The sequence below is a fragment of the Aythya ferina genome, assembly GCF_964211825.1.
Source record: "Aythya ferina genome assembly, chromosome: 39".
In the NCBI taxonomy this organism is placed as follows: Eukaryota; Metazoa; Chordata; class Aves; order Anseriformes; family Anatidae; genus Aythya; species Aythya ferina.
In genome coordinates, this window is record NC_140336.1 from 289,556 (window position 1) to 310,299 (window position 20,744).

The 20,744-nt window shown below is 65.8% G+C and overlaps 3 protein-coding genes across 4 annotated transcripts; all 3 read right to left on the minus strand.

The window, feature by feature from the left end:
* Nucleotides 1-7: 7 nt before the first annotated feature.
* ETHE1 (ETHE1 persulfide dioxygenase) lies at nt 8-7,103 on the minus strand. Its single transcript, XM_084502430.1, has 7 exons — nt 6,610-7,103; nt 6,374-6,518; nt 1,586-1,734; nt 1,202-1,331; nt 773-862; nt 568-684; nt 8-185 (listed from the first exon to the last, which is right to left on the minus strand). The coding sequence occupies exons 1-7, from the start codon at nt 6,685-6,687 to the stop codon at nt 133-135; spliced, it is 762 nt and encodes a 253-aa protein (XP_084358556.1). The 5' UTR covers nt 6,688-7,103; the 3' UTR covers nt 8-132.
* Nucleotides 7,104-7,243: 140 nt separating this feature from the next.
* XRCC1 (X-ray repair cross complementing 1) lies at nt 7,244-12,633 on the minus strand. Its single transcript, XM_084502419.1, has 16 exons — nt 12,192-12,633; nt 11,985-12,077; nt 11,783-11,881; nt 11,243-11,401; nt 10,543-10,617; nt 10,356-10,449; nt 10,176-10,270; nt 9,369-9,682; nt 9,176-9,292; nt 8,654-8,744; nt 8,502-8,580; nt 8,368-8,407; nt 8,183-8,274; nt 7,985-8,075; nt 7,668-7,743; nt 7,244-7,559 (listed from the first exon to the last, which is right to left on the minus strand). The coding sequence occupies exons 1-16, from the start codon at nt 12,240-12,242 to the stop codon at nt 7,446-7,448; spliced, it is 1,680 nt and encodes a 559-aa protein (XP_084358545.1). The 5' UTR covers nt 12,243-12,633; the 3' UTR covers nt 7,244-7,445.
* Nucleotides 12,634-12,697: 64 nt separating this feature from the next.
* SMG9 (SMG9 nonsense mediated mRNA decay factor) lies at nt 12,698-19,079 on the minus strand. Of its 2 annotated transcripts, none has more exons than XM_084502421.1 (14): nt 18,551-19,079; nt 17,664-17,756; nt 17,090-17,161; nt 16,470-16,692; nt 15,837-15,934; nt 15,624-15,736; nt 15,146-15,257; nt 14,965-15,060; nt 14,462-14,547; nt 14,215-14,321; nt 14,035-14,142; nt 13,833-13,958; nt 13,225-13,369; nt 12,698-12,834 (listed from the first exon to the last, which is right to left on the minus strand). In XM_084502421.1, exons 2-14 carry the CDS (start codon nt 17,748-17,750, stop codon nt 12,756-12,758), a joined length of 1,452 nt encoding a protein of 483 aa, XP_084358547.1. In that variant the 5' UTR covers nt 17,751-17,756; nt 18,551-19,079; the 3' UTR covers nt 12,698-12,755. The 2 variants fall into 2 exon arrangements, with proteins under 2 accessions (XP_084358547.1, XP_084358546.1); XM_084502420.1 differs by having other exon boundaries at nt 16,470-16,695.
* Nucleotides 19,080-20,744: the final 1,665 nt, after the last annotated feature.

The following is a 20,744-nucleotide window of genomic DNA, read 5'->3' on the forward strand; positions in this document are numbered from 1 at the left end:
CCAGGGATCCCAGTCTCTCTTTATTTCCACCAATCACAGCACAGAAACCGCAAGGGGGCAGAGCCTCCCCCCTCCAGGGGGCGGGGCCTCCACCAGCCAGGGGGCGTGGCCTAATCCGGCCACGGGGCGGGGCTAGCCGGCGACGTCCTGGATCCCGCAGCGCAGATTGGCCGGAACCGCCACGTCTGGGGGCGGGGCAAAGGGGTGGAACCGGAAGTGAGGCCCCAGGAGGGGGAACACAAAGAGCGACGCACCTGGTGCGCCACCCTCAGGGTCCCCCCTGCCCCCAAAACCCAACTGCATGGTTCCGCCCCTCCATTGGTTCCCCCCCATTTTTTTTACCCCCTCCCCATTATTTTACCCCCTCCCCAATATTTTTACCCCCCCAACTCTTTTTTTACCCCCTCCCATTTTCTCCCCTCCCCTTTTATTTACCCCCTCACCCATTTTTCCCCTCCACCCCCCATTTTTTTCCCTCCCTCCCAATTTTTTTTACCCCTCCCCAATTTATTTGCCCTCCCCCTCGATTTTTTTGCCCCCCCCCGAACCTTTTTGCCCCCCACCCACCCATCAGCTTCGGCCGGGGCAGCCCCAGCCCGTCCATCACCCGGACGAACTCCTCGGCGCTGAGGGTGAGCCGCGGGTTCAGGCTCCGCTCCTCCCCCACCGTCGACACCGTCTGCCCTGGGGGGGGGGTCAGGAGGGGGGGCAGGGTCACGTGACACCCTCCCCCTCCCCCTCAGCCCCCCCCAGGCCCCTCCCCCCCCCTCACCGGTGTAGTCGTGCGCGGGGTACACGAGGCAGTGGTCGGGCAGGGTGAAGATCTTGTCGTGCACCGAGCGGTACAGGGTGCGGGCACAGCCTGGGGGGGGCAGGGGGGGGAATTGGGGGTGTTACCATGGCAATCGGCATCCCTGGTTACCATGGCAACCAGTGGGGACTCCCCAGTGCAGTGCTCCCAGTTTCCTGTTCCCCCCAAATGTCTCCCATTGCCCCGCAGTTCCTCCCAGTTCCACCCAGTCCCATCCCAGTGCCTCCCAGTGCCCCCCAAGTCCTTCCCAGTACTTCCCAGTCCCTCCCAGTGCCCTTCCAGTCACTCTCAGTCCCTCCCAAACCCTCCCTGGTCCCTTCCAATGTCTCCCAGCTCCCCCAAAACCCTCCCAGTGCCTCCCAGCCCATCCCAGTTCCCCCCCCAGCCTGCCCTGCTGGAAGTCGGTGCGGCCGCAGCCCCGGATGAGCAGCGCGTCGCCCGTGAAGGCCATGGAGTGGTCGTCCAGCACGAAGGTCATGCACCCGTCCGTGTGCCCGGGGCTCGCCCGCGCCTCCAGCGCCTGTGGGCGGAGAGGGGGAGGGACACAAAATGAGGGGGGGGCACCTGGGGTATCCCCAACCCCCCCCTTTTACCTCCCCACATTGCCCCCATCCCTCATTTCCCCCCTCATTTCGTGCCTCCCCCCACAATCCTCCCCCTGTAGAACCCAGATTTCCCCTCCATCCCCCAAAACATCCCCCCAGCCCCCCAAATCCCCCCTCAAACCCCCCAAAAACCCCCAGACCCCCCCAGAACGCCCCCCCCGGCACTCACGAAGGCCCCGAAGCGCAGCGTGTCGCCCTCCTCCAGCAGGACGTCGGCGCGGGCGCCGCTGGCACGGGAGATGACGCTGCGGCAGCCGGGCAGGGCGGTGCGCAGGGCCCCCGAGCCCGTCACGTGGTCGGCGTGGCAATGAGTGTTCACTGCGGCACCAGGGGGGGCACGGGGCGGGGGGGCACCGGTGAGAGGGGCGGAGGGAATTGGAGGGGGTGGGAGCAGGGATGGGGGGACCCCAGGGATGGGGGAACCAAATGAGGGGGGAACCAGTTATGGGGGGTACTGGGGTGGGGGGAAGCTTATTGGCGGGGGACCTCGGGGACGGGAGGACTCAAATAAGGGGGGAACCAAGGGAGGGGGGAACCTTAGTGAGGGGGGACCCCAAGAAAAGGGGGACCCGAATGAGGGGGGAACCAAATGGGGAAGGGACCAAGGGGTGGGGGGACCTTAGTGAAGGGGGGACCTTGGGGAAGGGGGACACAAATGAGGGGGGGACCAAATGAGGGGGGAACCAAGTTTGGGGGGAGCAGGAGAGGGGGGGAACCTTAGTGAGGGAGGACCCCATGAAAGGGGGACACAAATGAGGGGGGAACCAAATGAGGGGGGAACCAAGTTTGGGGGGAGCAGGAGAGGGGGGGAACCTTAGTGAAGGGGGGACCTTGGGGAAGGGGGACACAAATGAGGGGGGGACCAAATGAGGGGGGAACCAAGTTTGGGGGGAGCAGGAGAGGGGGGGAACCTTAGTGAAGGGGGGACCTTGGGGAAGGGGGACACAAATGAGGGGGGGACCAAATGAGGGGGGAACCAAGTTTGGGGGGAGCAGGAGAGGGGGGGAACCTTAGTGAAGGGGGGACCTTGGGGAAGGGGGACACAAATGAGGGGGGGACCAAATGAGGGGGGAACCAAGTTTGGGGGGAGCAGGAGAGGGGGGGAACCTTAGTGAGGGAGGACCCCATGAAAGGGGGACACAAATGAGGGGGGGACCAAATGAGGGGGGAACCAAGTTTGGGGGGAGCAGGAGAGGGGGGGAACCTTAGTGAAGGGGGGACCTTGGGGAAGGGGGACACAAATGAGGGGGGGACCAAATGAGGGGGGAACCAAGTTTGGGGGGAGCAGGAGAGGGGGGGAACCTTAGTGAAGGGGGGACCTTGGGGAAGGGGGACACAAATGAGGGGGGGACCAAATGAGGGGGGAACCAAGTTTGGGGGGAGCAGGAGAGGGGGGGAACCTTAGTGAGGGAGGACCCCATGAAAGGGGGACACAAATGAGGGGGGGACCAAATGAGGGGGGAACCAAGTTTGGGGGGAGCAGGAGAGGGGGGGAACCTTAGTGAAGGGGGGACCTTGGGGAAGGGGGACACAAATGAGGGGGGGACCAAATGAGGGGGGAACCAAGTTTGGGGGGAGCAGGAGAGGGGGGGAACCTTAGTGAAGGGGGGACCTTGGGGAAGGGGGACACAAATGAGGGGGGGACCAAATGAGGGGGGAACCAAGTTTGGGGGGAGCAGGAGAGGGGGGGAACCTTAGTGAGGGAGGACCCCATGAAAGGGGGACACAAATGAGGGGGGGACCAAATGAGGGGGGAACCAAGTTTGGGGGGAGCAGGAGAGGGGGGGAACCTTAGTGAAGGGGGGACCTTGGGGAAGGGGGACACAAATGAGGGGGGGACCAAATGAGGGGGGAACCAAGTTTGGGGGGAGCAGGAGAGGGGGGGAACCTTAGTGAGGGAGGACCCCATGAAAGGGGGACACAAATGAGGGGGGGACCAAATGAGGGGGGAACCAAGTTTGGGGGGAGCAGGAGAGGGGGGGAACCTTAGTGAGGGAGGACCCCATGAAAGGGGGACACAAATGAGGGGGGGACCAAATGAGGGGGGAACCAAGTTTGGGGGGAGCAGGAGAGGGGGGGAACCTTAGTGAGGGAGGACCCCATGAAACGGGGACACAAATGAGGGGGGGACCAAATGAGGGGGGAACCAAGTTTGGGGGGAGCAGGAGAGGGGGGGAACCTTAGTGAAGGGGGGACCTTGGGGAAGGGGGACACAAATGAGGGGGGGACCAAATGAGGGGGGAACCAAGTTTGGGGGGAGCAGGAGAGGGGGGGAACCTTAGTGAAGGGGGGACCTTGGGGAAGGGGGACACAAATGAGGGGGGGACCAAATGAGGGGGGAACCAAGTTTGGGGGGAGCAGGAGAGGGGGGGAACCTTAGTGAGGGAGGACCCCATGAAAGGGGGACACAAATGAGGGGGGGACCAAATGAGGGGGGAACCAAGTTTGGGGGGAGCAGGAGAGGGGGGGAACCTTAGTGAGGGAGGACCCCATGAAAGGGGGACACAAATGAGGGGGGGACCAAATGAGGGGGGAACCAAGTTTGGGGGGAGCAGGAGAGGGGGGGAACCTTAGTGAAGGGGGGACCTTGGGGAAGGGGGACACAAATGAGGGGGGGACCAAATGAGGGGGGAACCAAGTTTGGGGGGAGCAGGAGAGGGGGGGAACCTTAGTGAAGGGGGGACCTTGGGGAAGGGGGACACAAATGAGGGGGGGACCAAATGAGGGGGGAACCAAGTTTGGGGGGAGCAGGAGAGGGGGGGAACCTTAGTGAGGGAGGACCCCATGAAAGGGGGACACAAATGAGGGGGGGACCAAATGAGGGGGGAACCAAGTTTGGGGGGAGCAGGAGAGGGGGGGAACCTTAGTGAGGGAGGACCCCATGAAAGGGGGACACAAATGAGGGGGGGACCAAATGAGGGGGGAACCAAGTTTGGGGGGAGCAGGAGAGGGGGGGAACCTTAGTGAGGGAGGACCCCATGAAAGGGGGACACAAATGAGGGGGGGACCAAATGAGGGGGGAACCAAGTTTGGGGGGAGCAGGAGAGGGGGGGAACCTTAGTGAGGGAGGACCCCATGAAAGGGGGACACAAATGAGGGGGGGACCAAATGAGGGGGGAACCAAGTTTGGGGGGAACAGGAGAGGGGGGGAACCTTAGTGAAGGGGGGACCTTGGGGAAGGGGGACACAAATGAGGGGGGGACCAAATGAGGGGGGAACCAAGTTTGGGGGGAGCAGGAGAGGGGGGGAACCTTAGTGAAGGGGGGACCTTGGGGAAGGGGGACACAAATGAGGGGGGGACCAAATGAGGGGGGAACCAAGTTTGGGGGGAGCAGGAGAGGGGGGGAACCTTAGTGAGGGAGGACCCCATGAAATGGGGACACAAATGAGGGGGGGACCAAATGAGGGGGGAACCAAGTTTGGGGGGAGCAGGAGAGGGGGGGAACCTTAGTGAAGGGGGGACCTTGGGGAAGGGGGACACAAATGAGGGGGGGACCAAATGAGGGGGGAACCAAGTTTGGGGGGAGCAGGAGAGGGGGGGAACCTTAGTGAGGGAGGACCCCATGAAAGGGGGACACAAATGAGGGGGGGACCAAATGAGGGGGGAACCAAGTTTGGGGGGAGCAGGAGGGGGGGGGAACCTTAGTGAAGGGGGGACCTTGGGGAAGGGGGACACAAATGAGGGGGGGACCAAATGAGGGGGGAACCAAGTTTGGGGGGAGCAGGAGAGGGGGGGAACCTTAGTGAAGGGGGGACCTTGGGGAAGGGGGACACAAATGAGGGGGGGACCAAATGAGGGGGGAACCAAGTTTGGGGGGAGCAGGAGAGGGGGGGAACCTTAGTGAGGGAGGACCCCATGAAAGGGGGACACAAATGAGGGGGGGACCAAATGAGGGGGGAACCAAGTTTGGGGTGAGCAGGAGAGGGGGGGAACCTTAGTGAGGGAGGACCCCATGAAAGGGGGACACAAATGAGGGGGGGACCAAATGAGGGGGGAACCAAGTTTGGGGGGAGCAGGAGAGGGGGGGAACCTTAGTGAAGGGGGGACCTTGGGGTAGGGGGACACAAATGAGGGGGGGACCAAATGAGGGGGGAACCAAGTTTGGGGGGAGCAGGAGAGGGGGGGAACCTTAGTGAAGGGGGGACCTTGGGGAAGGGGGACACAAATGAGGGGGGGACCAAATGAGGGGGGAACCAAGTTTGGGGGGAGCAGGAGAGGGGGGGAACCTTAGTGAAGGGGGGACCTTGGGGAAGGGGGACACAAATGAGGGGGGGACCAAATGAGGGGGGAACCAAGTTTGGGGGGAGCAGGAGAGGGGGGGAACCTTAGTGAAGGGGGGACCTTGGGGAAGGGGGACACAAATGAGGGGGGGACCAAATGAGGGTGGAACCAAGTTTGGGGGGAGCAGGAGAGGGGGGGAACCTTAGTGAGGGAGGACCCCATGAAAGGGGGACACAAATGAGGGGGGGACCAAATGAGGGGGGAACCAAGTTTGGGGGGAGCAGGAGAGGGGGGGAACCTTAGTGAGGGAGGACCCCATGAAAGGGGGACACAAATGAGGGGGGGACCCAAGTATGGGTGGGTACCAGGGGTAAAGGGAAGCAGGGAGAGGGGGGAACCAAATCAGGGGGGAACTTTGGATGGGAGGGACTCAAATGGGAGGGACTCAGGGATGGGGGGGACCTGAATAAGGGGGGAACCAACATTTGGGGGGGGTTCCAAGATGGAGGGGGGGACACCAAAAACGGGGGGAAACAAAGGTGGGGGGAACCCAGGAAGCCGGGCAGCGGTTGTAGGGGGGACCCAAATGCGAGAAGCCCCCAGGTGAGCGGAAGTACCCCTCAGGAAGGCGGAAGTGCCCCCCAGAAAGGCGGAAGTACCCCTTCAGAAAAGCAGAAGTGGCTCCCCAGGAAGGCGGAAGCCCCCCCCTTTTCCTTGTCCCCCCCGGGCCCTCACCGGCGTAGCGCAGGCGGAGGCCGAGCTCCCGCAGCAGGCGGCTGTCCCGGGGCACGGTCTCCAGCACCGGGTCGATGATGACGGCGTCGCGGCTGCCCTCGTCCGCCAGCACGTAGGTGTAGGTGCAGGAGCTGGGCTCGAACAGCTGCGGGGGGAGGGAACGGGGCCGTCGCCAGCCGCTCCCGGCCGGGCCCTGCCCCGGTTCTCGCCCCCCCGGCCCCCCCCCGGCCCCGCACCTGCCGCAGCAGCAGCCTCCGCCCGGTCCCGTAGCTCCGAGCGGCTCCGCGCAGCGCCGGGCCCCACCGCGACCACATCGCGCCCCCGCCGCCGCCAGACGCGGACGTTGCCCCTTTAAGAACCGGAGATCGGGGGGGGAGGAAGTGGGGAGCAGTGGAGAAGGGTTAAAGCGGCGATGCCGCGCCTTGCAGGGGCCCACGCCACGCCTTAAAGGGGCGATGGCACGCCCTAATGGGGGGCACACCGCGCCTTAAGTGGGCAACGCCACGCCCTCCAGGGCCCACGCCACGCCTTAAATGGGCGATGCCACGCCTTAAACAGGACCAAGGCACGCCTTAAAAGGGCAACGCCACGCCTTACAGGGGGCCAAGCCCCGCCTTAAAGCGGCAATGCCACGCCTTAAAGGGGCCATGGCCCCACGGCGGGGCCCGACCTTTGTCCTCGCACCTTGAGGGGTGTGTGTGAGGCCCCGCCCCCCTCTGACGTCACACACAGCGAGGGGGGCTGTGATTGGTGGAGGCCCGGCTGGTGTTTGCTGATTGGGTGTGGGGCTGGGGGACGGGTTAACCCCTGCCCTGCCACACCCCTCCCCACCCCAGGGCAAAGTCCACGGAGCCACAAGGAAACACCAACTTTTTACCAAAACTGCTTTAATTCGGGCAGAAACGACCCAAAACAGAGAAAGGGGGTTGGGGGGGGTGAGCCAGGTGGGGGCCTGGCCCCTAACATGGGGCTAACGGAGGGCGAGGTCACGGTTCCGTGGCGGTGACGTCACGATGAGGTCCCAGTGATGTCGCAGCGATGTCATGATGACGTCACGATGATGTCACGGGGCTCAGGCGCGGGGCACGACAGCGAAGGGCTGGGCCGGCAGCGGGCGCAGGCGCTCCCCACACAGCAGCACCCAGCGGGGCCGCACGAACGCCAGCGCCGGGTTCAGCTCCAGCGCCTGTGGGGACACCGGGGGGGGACATGGGGACAGGGAGGGGTCACGGGGGGGTCACAGGGTCACAGGGGGGTCACAGGGGGGTGACAGGGACACCGGGGGGGCTGTCACCTCCTCAAAGGTCTCGTCCCACTCCTGCGCCGTCACCACGTGCGTCACCTTCTCACTCATGTACTCGGCCAGCGTCCTGCACACCAGTAGAAACCAGTAGAAACCAGTATGGACCAGCTGTGCTTCCTGTTACAACCCCCAGAAACAGCTCCCAGTGCACCCTCCCAGTAACAACCCAGCATGCAATCCCAGTCCAACCCAGTATCACCTCCCAGCATCGCCCAGTATGTTTTCCCAGCCCAGTTCACCCTGTCCCAGTTTGTCCCAGTCCCTCCCAGTTTACACCATGTCCCTCCCAGTTTGTCCCAGTCCCTCACCCCCCGAAGGCAGTCACGTAGCGCTGCAGCAGGCGCCGCTCGGGGGCCTCGAAGTCTCCGTAGAGAAAGAAGGTTTTGTCCTCAAAAAAATCTGGGGGGGGGGGGGGTAAAAAAAAGGCGGGGGGGGGGTCAGTGGGGGATACAGAAGGGGGAGGGGTCCCTAAATTGGGAGGGGGGCCACAAATTTTGGGGTCCCACCAGGCAGGGGGGGGACGGGCTCCTCCTCGCTGTCCGTGTTCTCGTCGGTGGTGCCGCCGTAGGGGTCGTCCTCGGGGGGGGCGGGCGTCACCCTGGGGTGGGGGGGGACACGGGGGGGTCACCAGGAGGGCATTGACCCCCCGTGACCCCCCCCTGTGACCCCCCCCGTAGCTCCGTGCCCTCACCCCCGCAGCTCGTCCTCGGTGTCCCCGTCGGCGTCGTCCCCTGCGGACAGAGGTGGGTGGTGGCTTCCAGGGGGTGGGGATAAAGGGGGTAGGTGGGGCTAAAAGGGGGCGTGGCATCCAGAGGCTCCTCCTACCTGGGGGGGCATCACCGTCGGAGGAGGAGGGGGGGGTCCCGGGGCCCCCTGAGGGACCGGGCTGCGCCGTGGGGGGGCTCTGAAAGGGGGGAGGGGAGGCGTTGGGGGGGTGGGGGAGGGGCCAAAGGACCCCGAGCTCCGCCCCCTCAAACCTTGTGGGCGGGGCGAGGGCGGGGAGGGGGCGGGGCATCGTCAGGCTCCTCCCCGTCACTGCCGGAGGAGGCGGAGCCATCCATGAGGTACCTGGAGGGGGGGAGGATTACCCACAATGCATCCTAAAGCCCCTCCCACCAGCCGTTGAAGCCCCACCCATTCAAATTAAGCCCCTCCCCCTCCATTTAAGCCCCTCCCCCTGCTTCAAAGCCCCTCCCACCACACTTGCAAGCCCCTCCTAGTCCATTGAAGCCCCTCCCACCACTTCTTGAAGCCCCTCCCTCCCCCCTGAAGCCCCTCCCACGCGCAGAACTGCCCCCATCCCCACCCACTTTATGGGCGGGGCCTCCCCAAGCCCTTCCCACCACCCTCCCAGTGGGCGTGGCCTCCCACCCTTCCCCTTCCCCACCTCCCCCCCAAACCCATGGGCCATGCCCCCCACGGGTGGGCGTGGCCTCAACGGGCGTGTCCCCGAGGGGGCGTGGCTTAAGTGGGCGTGTCCCCGAGGGGGCGTGGCTCACGGTGCGCAGGGCAGGCGGCGCCGCAGCCGCTGGCAGTCCCAGATCCAGGCGGGGCCCACCACGACCCCCCCCATGGCGCGCGCCCGGGCGGCCTTGGGGGTGCGGGGGAAGGCGCAGCTGCAAAGGGGGGGGCCACAATTAATCGGGGGGGGGGTTAATTAACCCCTAAGGCCCTCGTTAAGGGGTTACCTACACCAGGTGGGTGCTGTCGGGGGTCCAGTCGGGCCGGTAGGCGGCCCCCATGGCCAGGGCGGCGTCGCGCAGGCGGCCCCGCAGCGGGTGCTGGAAGCCGCTCAGCACCACCACCACCCCCCCCAGCACCCCCCCCGAGCCTGGGGGGGCTGCCGGGGGGCTGCCGGGCCCCCCCCGCGGCTTTTTGGGGCCGGGGGGGGCGGGGGGGGAGGTGGTGGTGGTGGCGCCTCCCCCGTTGGCTTTGGAGGAGGAGGAGGAGGGAGGGGGGGGGCGGCGTTTCGGGGGGGCTGCCGGTTTTGGGGGGGCTGCCGGGCTCTGCGGGGAGGAAAGGGTTAAATGGGGGGGGGGTTGGGGGGAGGAGGGGGGTTAATTTTGGGGGGGGGGGGCTTAATTTTGGAGGTGGGGGGCTAATTTTGGAAGGGGGGCTCTTTTTGGGGAGGGGGGGCTGGTTTGGGGGAGAAAAATGTGGTTTTGATAAGGGCGGGGTCTATTTTTGTGGGGGAGGGAGGGGGGGGAGGGAGGGCCCCCTTCCTGGGAGGGTCCATTCGGGATGGGGGGTCTCTATTTTTGGGGAGGAGTCTGTTTTTGGGAAGGGGGGGCTTGTTTTTGGGGAGAAAAACGTGGCTTTGAAGAGAAAAATGTGTTTTTTGGGGAGGGGGGCCTCATTTTGGGGAAGGGGGCTTGATTTTCGGGAAGGGTGGGGCCCATTTTCAGTGAGGGGGGCCTTTTTGGGGGGAAAGAGGCTCTATTTTGGGGAAAAAATGGACGATTTAGGGGCGGGGGGGTCCATTTTTGGGGGGGTTCTCACCTTTGGGGGCCGTGGGGCTGGCGGGGGGGCGTCGCTGGAGGTGGCCTGGAGGGTGGCGACGGCGTAGCTGGGCCCAGGGGGGTCCTGGGGGGGCGCTGGGGGGGGGCAAAGAGGTCGGTGCTGGGAGGGGGGCCCCAAAGGGAGCGATTTTGGGGCGGGGGGGCCACATTTTGGGGTTACCTTGCGGAGAGGGGGGGCGCTTGTAGAAGAGGGCCCCCGGGCGGCGGGGGCTGCCCCCGTCCTCGCGCACCGTGAAGTGCCCCAAACGCGTCACCTGGGGGGGGGGCACCAAAAAACGGGGGGGTTATGGGGTGGGAAGGGGGTGGGGGGAGTTTGGGGGGGGTTTTGGGGTCGGGGGGGCGCTCACCGGTGGGTCGGCTGCGGCTTCGTCGCCCTCGGGGGGGGAGAAGAAGCGCACGAAGCTGAGCCCGAAGGGGCGCGTCTGGGGGGGGGCACAAACAAAACATTATTGGGGGGGGGCACGGGCAGAAAATCCCCAAATTGCCCCCGAGGGCTTTTTTGGGGTCCCTGGGAGGGCTTTTGGGTCCCCGGGGTGTTTGTGGGGGGCTTTTGGGCTTCCCAAGGGGTATTTGGGGGTCCTTCAGAAGGGTTTTGGGGTCCTTGGGGTGGTTGTGTGGTGGTTTTTGGCATCCCCCGGTGTTTTTTGGGATCCCTGGATGTTTTTTGGGGGTCCCCAGGTGTTTTTTTGGAGTCCCCAGGCGTTTTTTGGGATCCCCAGAGTGTTCGTGGGGGACTTTTGAGCTTCCCAAGGGGTGTCTGGGGGTCCTTGGGGTGGTTGTGGGGGGGTTTTGGGATCCCCAGGTGTTCTTTTGGGGTCTCCGATGGTTTTTGGGGTCCCTGGGTGTTTTTTGGGGTTCCCCAGGGTGTTCATGGGGGGCTTTTGAGCTTCCTAATGGGTGTTTGGGGGTCCTTCAGAGCGGTTTTGGGGCCCCTGTGTGGGTTTTGTGGAGGGTTTTGGGGTCCTCGGGCGTATTTTGGGGTCCCTGGGCATTTTTTGTGGGTTCCCAGGCGTGTTTTGGTTTTTTTTGGGGTGTTTTTGGGGTCACCTGGCAGTAGGGCTGGGAGCAGACGATGCGGACGCGGTCCCAGGGCCGCTCGGCCGCCGCCTTCACCAGGGCGTCGGGGCCGAAGAGGCGAACGCGCTGCAGCCCCGAGCCCGCCCGGCTCTCCCCCGGGGACAGGAAGGCGGCCATGGGCAGCAGCACCTGCGGGCAATTAGCAGGGGGTTAATTAATCACGGGGGGGTTAATTAGTCATGGGGAGAGGGGAATTAGTGAGAGGAAGGGGTGAGGTGTGGAGGAGAGGGGGTTAAGGACTGAGGGAGGGGGGTGAAGCAAAAAGAGGGGCGTTAATTAGTAAGAGAAGGGGTTAATTAATGACAGAAAGGGTTAATTAATGAGGAAAAGGAGTTAATTAGCAAGGGAGATGAGCTAATTAATAAGGGTTAATTGTTGAGAAAAGGAGTGTAAGTATTCAGGGAGGGGGGTTAATTAATGAAGAAAGGGGTTAATTGGTGGGGGAGGGCGTTAGTTAATGAGGGAGGCGGTTAATTAACGGGGATGGTCGTTAATTTGGGGGGGGGTTACCTGGAAGTCGCCCCCCGCGGCCGCCCCCACCAGCACCTCCACGAAGGCGGCGCCGTCATTGCCGATGTGAACGCTGTGGATGCGCTGCTCCCGCGCCAGCTGCGGGGGGGGAGAGGTTACGAGACCCCCCCGGTACCGGGACCCCCCCCCGGTAACCGAGACCCCCCCCCCGGTACCGGGAAGGCCCCGGGGGGGGCCCCACCTGCAGCACGACGCTGATCTGCTTCTCCCCGGCCGCCGCCGACCTCCAGCGGCCTCCCGAGTCCGGCTGCAGCAGGTTCTCGGCCCGGTGCCGCTACGGGACGGAACCGGGGGGGCTGAACGGGCACCGGGGGGCACCGGAGAGACCCCGGGGTTTGGCCTGAGGGTCCCCGAGCCCCCCCCCCGGCCCCCCCGGCCCGGCCCTTACCGGGTCGGAGCTGGTGGCCGACACCACGGCCTGCACCGGGATCTCCGGCATCGCCGCCGCCGCCGCCCGGAAGCGGCTCCCGAGGCGGGCGGAAGCGACCGGAGGCGCGCGGAGGGAGCCGCTCTGTGCTGGCGGTCCGCCACGCTCTATGGTCGCCGGTCCTCCGCGCTACACTGCGCCTGCGCGTACAACGCGGAAGTAGCTCTTTTCCGCATGGAGCCACTCTGTGCCGTCAGTCTGCCGCTCTCTATGGTCACCGGTCCTCCACTGTTCACTACGCATGCGCTCGCAATGCGGAAGTAGCGCTTCCCCTCAGGGGGCCGCTCTATGCCGTCAGTCCGCCACGCTCTATGATCCCCCGTTTAACCCCTTCCTCCCCGCACACCAGCGATTAACGCAGAGAGCCTTAATTACCACCCCGGGGGGCGGGATGTTAATTAACCCCCCCCCTAATTAACCCCCGCGCACCCCCCGGTGGCAAAAATGGACAGCGGGTGCCTGGGGGAGGCGTTTCCAGCGTTTTTATTCGGACCCCGATTTGGGGTGAATCGTGGCGGTTTCGGGTCAGCCCAGCAGGCGGCTGTACTCGGCCAGCGCCGAGGATTTCTTCACCCCGTCCCAGATGCGGGCGGCGTAGTGGAACCTGCGGGACCAGCACAGCTCCCAGTTACAGCCCAGTTCCTCCCAGTGCCCCCAACCCATTTCCAGTCCCTCCCAGCTCCCCCCCAGTCCCTCCCAGTCTCTCCCAGTGTCCCCCAGTCCCTCCCAGTACCCCTCAGCTCCCCCCAGTCAACCCCAGTTCCCTCCAGTCCCCCCCCTAGTCCCTCCCAGTTCTCCTGACCTCCCCCCCAGTACCACCCAGTTTGCCCCCAGTCCCTCCCAGGCCCCCCCAATGACCCCCAGTCCACCCCCAGTCCCTCCCAGTTCCCCCCACCTCCCCCATTCTCCCCCCTGCATCCCTCCCTATCCCTTCCCAGCACCCCCTACCCTCCCCAGCTCCCCCCCCAGTCCCTCCCAGTGCTCCCAGTCTCACCAGTTGCGCTCGGTGAGCAGGGTGTGGGAGAGCTGGGCCCGGGCGGCCGCCAGCACCCGGCCGCGGAGCCGCGCCACCAGCGCCCCGAAGGAGCCGTGGCCCCGGAACGGGGGCAGCAGCGGGAACAGGGGGCCCCCCCCGGGCGCTGCGACAACACGGGGGGGGGGGGTCCTGGGCATGAGACCCCCCCCCAGACCCAAAAAACCCAAATCTTCCCTTTTTTACCCCAATAAGCCCCCCGAAAAACCCAAATCTTCCCTTTTTTACCCCAATAAGCCCCCCCAAAAACCCAAATCCTCCTTTCTCCCCTTACCAACCCCCTCCCCAAAACCCCCAAATCCCCCCAAAAACTGATTGCTCCCCCCAAAACCAACCCCCTCCCCCCAAAAATGACCCCCCAAAAGAAAACTGACCCCTCCCCCCAAATCTTGGGGTGCCCCCGGGGGGGTCCTCACCAGCCTGGTCGGGGGGGTACCCTCCCCAAACACCAATCCCCTCCCCAAAAAAACCCAAATCACCCCAAAACCAACCATCCCCTGTAAAAAGACCCCCCCCAAAACTAATTCTACCCCCCCAAAATTTTGGGGTGCCCCCGGGGGGGTCCTCACCAGCCCGGGGGGGGGCGTCCTCCCCCTCGGCCTCCATGGGGGGCAGCAGGAAGAGGTTGACCTCGGTGGGCAGAAACCCCTCGGGGAGCCCCGGGAAGAGGCCGCAGTCCAGCATGGAAAGAGCCCCTAAATTTGGGGGGGGGGTTAATGGGGTGGGGAGGGGTCCGGGGGGGGGGTTGGGGTCTTTTTGGGGGGGCCGTACCCTTGTATTTGAGGTGGGAGTGGGCCATGAGGCGCTCCAGGACCCCGTGCATCTGCCGCAGGCGCCGGGGGCTGAAGGCTTCGGGGCGAGCGCGGTTCTGCACGAAAACTGCGCCGGGGGGGTCACAAAATTGCTTTTTTGGGGGGTGTTTTGGGTTTTTTGGGGGGTTTTGGGGCTCACCCAGGTGGGGGTAGTACTCCGAGGGCTCCTCGGGGCCGGCAGCGCCGCTGGGCTCGTGGCTGGGGGACGGGGTGGTGGGCTTCACCATCTCGGCTGTCTGTAGGAAACTGGGGGGATTTTGGGGTTGGGGGGGGATTTGGGGGGGGTTATGGGGGGGATTTGGGTGTTATATGGGGGGATTTGGGGTTATGGGAGGGGCTGGGGGGGGATTTGGGGCTGGGGGGCTGTGGGTGCCCCCATCCCGTACCGGTAGAGCCCCAGGTCGGTGAACCAGTCCTGCACCAGCAGCACCACGTGGCACACGGTGAACAGGAAGGCGGCGATCTGCAGAGACTGCGGGCCCAGTGCGCCGTGACGTCACCGTGACGTCACCGTGACGTCATCATTACATCATCACCCCCCCAGCGGGGTTCCCACTGCGATCCCCCCACCCCAATATCACCTCATCTTCACCCAAACCCTTCCTATTGCCCATCCTACCCCTAATAAAGTCCTATTAATGACGTAATGATGACGTCACTTGTGCAAACTGTGGTATGACATCACTATGACGTCACTATGATGTCACCATGATTTTATTTTACCCCCCCAAAATCCTCCATATTGCTTTATCTTCCCCCAAATGCTTCCTATTGCTAATTACACCCCTAATAAAGTCCCATTAATCACGTAACAATGACATCACCGGTCCGAGGCGGGCTATGACATCACGATGACATCACGATGACGTCACACGCCCCCCCCCCTCACCTGCATCTCGACGTAGGTATGGGGCAGGCTGTACTCGGGGGGCAGCTTGCGGTCGTTGTTGATGAGGTGGTCGAGGATGGAGGGGCTGAGGATGGGCTGGGGGGGCAGGGGGAGGTCAGGGGTGTCCCATATTATTGGGGGGGGTTCCCCCGAATTTTGGGGGGGGTCCCGGGGCCCCCACCTGGGTGTCGAGGAAGACGACGCGCTCCTGGGTGATGAAGAAGTCGATGCCGCAGGTCTGGCTCCCCCCCCGCTCCTTCATCTCGGGGCTCTGCGGCCGGAACACGAAGGCCCTGGGGGGGGTGGGGGGGTTCAAACCCTGTCCCCCCCCAAAAAAAAAACAACAGAGCCCCCCCAGGCTCCCCAGCAGCCCCAGAGACCCCATTCCCCCCCAAAGTCTCCCTCAGAGCCCTCCCAGTTCCCCCCAGTCCCTCCCCAGCCTTCTCCCATTCCCCCTAACCCCTCTCCCAGTTCCTCCCAGTCCATCCCAGTTTATCCCAGTGCCCCCCAAGTCTCCCCATCAGCCCCAGAAGCACCCACAGACCCCTTTTCCCCCCTCCAGTCTCCCCCAGAGCCCTCCCAGTTCCCCCCAGTCCCTCCCCAGCCCTCTCCCAGTCCTCCCAATCCCTCTCCCAGTCCCTCCCAGTCCATCCCAGTACCGCGGGTCCTCCTCGGGCTGGTTGGCGGCCAGCAGGGACATGAGCGTGGACTTCCCAGTGCCCTGCAGCCCCAGCACCCCCACCACCAGGACGTCCGTCTGGTCCAGGAGGAACTGGGAGGGGACAGACGGACATGGGGGGGGGGTCCCGGGGAGGGGGAGGGGCCCGGGGGGGGTCCCGGGGAGGGTCCGGGGGGGGTCCCGGGGGTCCCACCTCGATGGCGCTGTCGCACCAGTTCATCTGCTCGTCCACCAGTTTGATACTGGTTTTCATCTTCTCGGGCGCCGCCAGCCGGGCCTGGCCGGCCACCGCTGAAAGGGGGAGGAGCCAGGGAGGTGATGGCCCCGCCCCCTCGGGTGGCCACGCCCCCAGAGCGTAACCCCGCCCCCACAAGCCCCACCCCACCCGGTGCACCCCTACCCAACCATGGGCTTAGTCCCGCCCCCAACCACAAACCCCGCCCCTAAAGCATTAGCCCCGCCCCCAACGATTTAGCTCCACCCCAACGATTTAGCTCCGCCCCCAAAGCACTTAAGCCCCGCCCCTTAAGCATTAGCCCCTCCCACAATACCTTAACCCCACCCAAAAACAACTACCCCCGCCCCTAACAACCCCACCCTAACAATTAGCCCCGCCCCCAAAGCAATGGCCTCGCCCACAATGCATTAGCCACGCCCCCAATGCACTAGCCCCGCCCCTTTATCCCCACCCAATCACCCCCAATTGATCCACCCCACCACAAGCCCCGCCCCCAGCACTAGCCCCGCCCCTGTGGGTCATAGCCCCTCCCCCTTGGTCCTAGCCCCGCCCCCTCCGCTAGCCCCGCCCCTCGCCCCGCCCACTCACGGTCCAGGGCTCCGGGGGGGGGCAGCCCCCGGCCGTGCAGCTGGTACACCGGCTGGGTGGGGCGGGGCCCCTCCCTCTCGCGGGGCGGGGCCAGCGCCGGCCCCTCCCCCGCGCCGGCCCCGCCCCCGCCCCGCCCCTCCTCGCCCCCCCGCGCCTTCATCAGCACGATGGGTGGGGCCGGGCCGGGAGGGGGCGGGGCCGGGGCTGCGCCCGCCTTCGCCTGCTGCTGAGACCCCCCCCAAAAAAAAAGGGAGAGGGGGGTTGGGGGGGGATGGGACACCCCCAGCACCCATGGGTGCCCCCCAGCACCCACAGTGACTCCCCCCAGCACTCACTGGGTGACCCCCAGCACCCATGGGTGCCCCCTGGTGTCCATAAGGACCCCCCCAGCACCCACTGAGTGACCCCCGGCACCCATGGGTGCCCCCCCAGCACCCACAGTGACCCCCCCAGCACCCATTTATCCTCCCAGCACCCATTGGGTGACCAACCCTGAACCCATAATGACCCCCCCAGCACCCATAGACCCCCCCCCCAGCACCCACTGACCCCCCCAGCACCCATTGTGTGACCCCCCCAGCACCCACGGGTGCCCCCCAGCACCCAGGGCCCCCCCTCACCCGCTCAGCGGGGGGCTTGGCCAGGATGATGGGCGTCTTCTGCATCAGCGCCCCCGGCTCCTCCCCGCCGTCCTGGGGGTGGGGTCAGAGCACGGCCACGCCCACACGAGACCCCGCCCACCCACCAATAGCCACGCCCCCCGCCCTGCCCCTGTGGCCCCGCCCACCCAGGTATAGCCACACCCCCATTGCCCCATGGCTGTCAATCATCCATCAGCCCTGCCCCTCCCATTAACTCCACCCCCTTCCTTTAAACCCGCCCCCTTCCTTTAGCCCCACCCCCTCCTTTAACCATACCCCTTTATTTAACCTTGCCCCTTAGCCCCGCCCCCTCCCCTTAACCCCGCCCCCCTCCCCTTAACCCCGCCCCTTCCAGGGCTCCCCACCTGCTGTCATTCACACTGGGCCCCGCCCACCCCTTAGCCCCGCCCACATTTTAACCCCACCCCTTCCAGCCCCACCCTGCCCCAGAGCCCCGCCCCCTCTCCCACCCCACCCTCGAAGCCCCGCCCACCACCTGACCCCCCCGAAGCCCCTCCCCTCGAGGCCCCGCCCAGCCCGAGGCCCCGCCCACCCTGCGGTCTCCGCCCCCGTCGGGCTCCTTCTCCCGTGGCCACCGGCGGCGCCCCCCCGGGGCCGGGCTCTGCCCCGAGTCCGACATCGGCACCTGGGGGGGGAGGTATGGGGGCTGTAGGGGACCCTATAGGGGATCTGTAGGGGATCCTATACAGGGTCTATAGGGGATCCTACGGAGGGCCTATGGGGGATCCTATAAAAGTTCTATAGGGAATCCTATAAGGGAATCTATAGAAGGACCTGTAGGGATCCTATATAGTGCCTTATAGGAGTCCTGTAGGAGACTCCTATATACAGCATATACATGATACAGAATCTTATATGGATCCTATAGAGAAGCCTATAGAGGTTCTATAGGGGACCATACAAGAGTCCTATGAGGGACCTATAGGAATCCTATATGAGATTTCTTATAAGGGGTTCTATAAAGCTCCAGAGGGGATCTATAGCAGATCAATAAGGCTCTATAGGAGATCTATAAGGTATCAATAAGGAATCTATAGGAACCCTACAAGGAGTTCTATTGCGATTCTATAGAGGTCCTATAGAAGTTCTATAGGAATCCTATACGGGATCCTATAAGGCTCTATAGGGAACCTAAAGCAGATAAATAAGGCTTCATAGGGCATCTATAGGGATCAATAGGGGATCAATAGGGATCCATAGGGCTCTATGGGGGTTCCACAGGGATCCTATAGGGGCCGCAGGCACCACGAGGCCCCCCCTTACTGCATGGAGCCAAGGGGGCGTGGCCTACGGAAGGCGTGGCTACGGTGGGCGTGGTTTTTAAATGGGCGTGGCCTACGGGGGCGGGGCCTATATGGGCGGGGCCTACAGGGCGCGGAGGGGCGGGGCTTTAGGACTCCGCGGAGGGCGGGGCGATACCTGCGCGGCGAGCGGCGGTTGCCCCGGCAACGGCGCGGAGGGGGTGGTGGGTGCTGGACGTTGCCCCGGCAACGGCGCGGCGCGGAGGGCGCTGCCCCGGCAACGGTTGCCCCGGTAACGGCGGCGGTTCCCGGCTGCGCGCCCCCTCCCCCCCCTCCCCCCTCCTTACCCGGCCTTTTCCCGCCCTCCCCGCGCGCCGCGCCGGCCCTCGGCGGCCCCCGTCCTGTGCGCACGCGCAGAAGGGCGGGGCCTGCGCGGCGGGAGAGGGGGCGGGGCCGCGCAGGCGCGTGGCGGGCGGGCGGGCGTTGGGGCGCCTTCCGCGCCTGCGCGCGGCGGGAGGGGCGAGGCGCGCGGAAAGAGGCCGCGGGGAGGGGAGGGGAAAAGGGGGGGGGGGAATTAAAGGGGCAACGCCCCCTGGCTGTGGGCCCCCCCCCCCCAAGCAGGGCCGCCATGGAGCTGGGGGCCGGGATGGAGCTGGGCGCAGAGATCGAGCTGCGGGAGGGGCCCCCCGAGGAGCCGCCGGTTACCTTGGTAACGGGGGGGGCACCGGGGGGGGCGGGGGGGGGGCCTAGGGGGCAATGGGGAGGGCTGGGGGGGGGAATGGGGGGGGTTGGGGGGGGGCCTGAGGGGGTTGGGGGGGCCTGGGGGGTCCTGGGGGTCTGGGGGGGGGGCAAAGGATGAGATCGGGGGGGTTGGGGGGCCTGGGGGGGGGGGCTGGGGGTGTTTATAGGGCAGTTTGGGGGGGTCCGGGGGCCTGCGGGGGGGGTGGGGGGCTTTGGGGGGGGCCTGCGGGGGTCTTGGGGGGTTCTGGGGGGCTGGGGGGGGGGCGAAGGATGAGATCGGGGGGCCTGGGGGGGGCCTTGGGGGGTTTCGGGGGGGTTGGGAGTGTCCTGGGGGGGTCCGGGTGTTTGGGAGGGGGGGCTGGGGGGGTTTTGGGGGGGGCCGGGGGGGGGTCTGAAGGATTGGATCGGGGGGGGGGCTGGGGGGGGGTCCTGAGGGGCTGAGGGGGGCTCTAAAGGGCAGGATCGGGGGGGGCCTGGAGGTGCTTGGGGGGGGGGCTCAATTACTGCTGGGGGGGGCTCTGGGGTACTTGGGGGGGGGGGGGTCCTGGAGGGGGCTACAAACTCTTGGGGGGGAAGGTCCCAGATTTGGGGTGAAGGTCCCAGATTTGGGGTTCCACGCCCTATTTCTGACCCCCCCCCCAACCCCATTTGTGCCCCCCCCCCAACCCAATTTTTTTGCCCCCCCCCCCCCCCCCCCCCCCCCAGGGGAAAACGCCCGCAACTGCCTGTGCCTCGAGGGCCTCCCGGACTCCAGCAGCGACGAGGCCGACGCCGCCGACACCGACACGGTGGGGGCTCCCGCTGCCCCTCCCCCGCTTCCCTCGCCCCCCCCCCCGCCACCCCCGCGCCCCCCACCCCCCCCACGCCCCCCCACCCCTTCTTTACCACCCCCCCGCCCCCGCTGTGTCCTCTGCGGCAAAACGTTTCAGCCCGCCCGGGCCGCCTGGCGCTCCACAACGCCTGGCACGCGCGGCGCTGCCGCCACCCGGGACCCCCCCCCGGCACCACCGGGAGCCCCCCCGCCCCGAGCCGGCCACCACCGAGGATGAGGATGAGGAAGAGGAGGATGAAGAGGAGGCCTTGCTGGAGCCCTTCCCGGCCCCGGTGGCGCTGGACGGCACCGTGCTGGTGGCGGCGGTGCCGGTGGAGGAGGTGCCGTACCCCGAACCGGGGGCACCGGGGGCACCGGTGACGCTGGACGTGGTGGCACCGCTGGCGCTGGACGGTGTCACCCCGCTGGCGCTGGACGGCGTGGCACCGCTGGCACTGGACGGCGTGGCGCCGGTGCTGCTGGACGGTGTGGCCCTCCCAGTTGCCCCAGTACCGGTGCCGGTGGCTCCGGTCCCGGTGTCCCCGGTGCCGGTGGCGGCCGCGTCCTTCCCGGTGGCGGTGCTGGAGGAGCCGTGCGCGGCCGAGGCGCTGCAGGCGGTGCTGGAGGTTTGCTACCCCAGTCCCGGCACCGCTCCCAGTCCCGTTCCCAGTCTGGATACTGGTCCCGGCACCGCTCCCAGTCCCGGTACTGGTCCCGGTGCCGAGGCGGCGGAGGAGCCGTGCGTGCCGGTGCTGGAGGTGGAGTACCCGGTGCTGGACGAGGCCGAGCTGGGCTACGCGGCGCTGGACGAAGCCTTCGC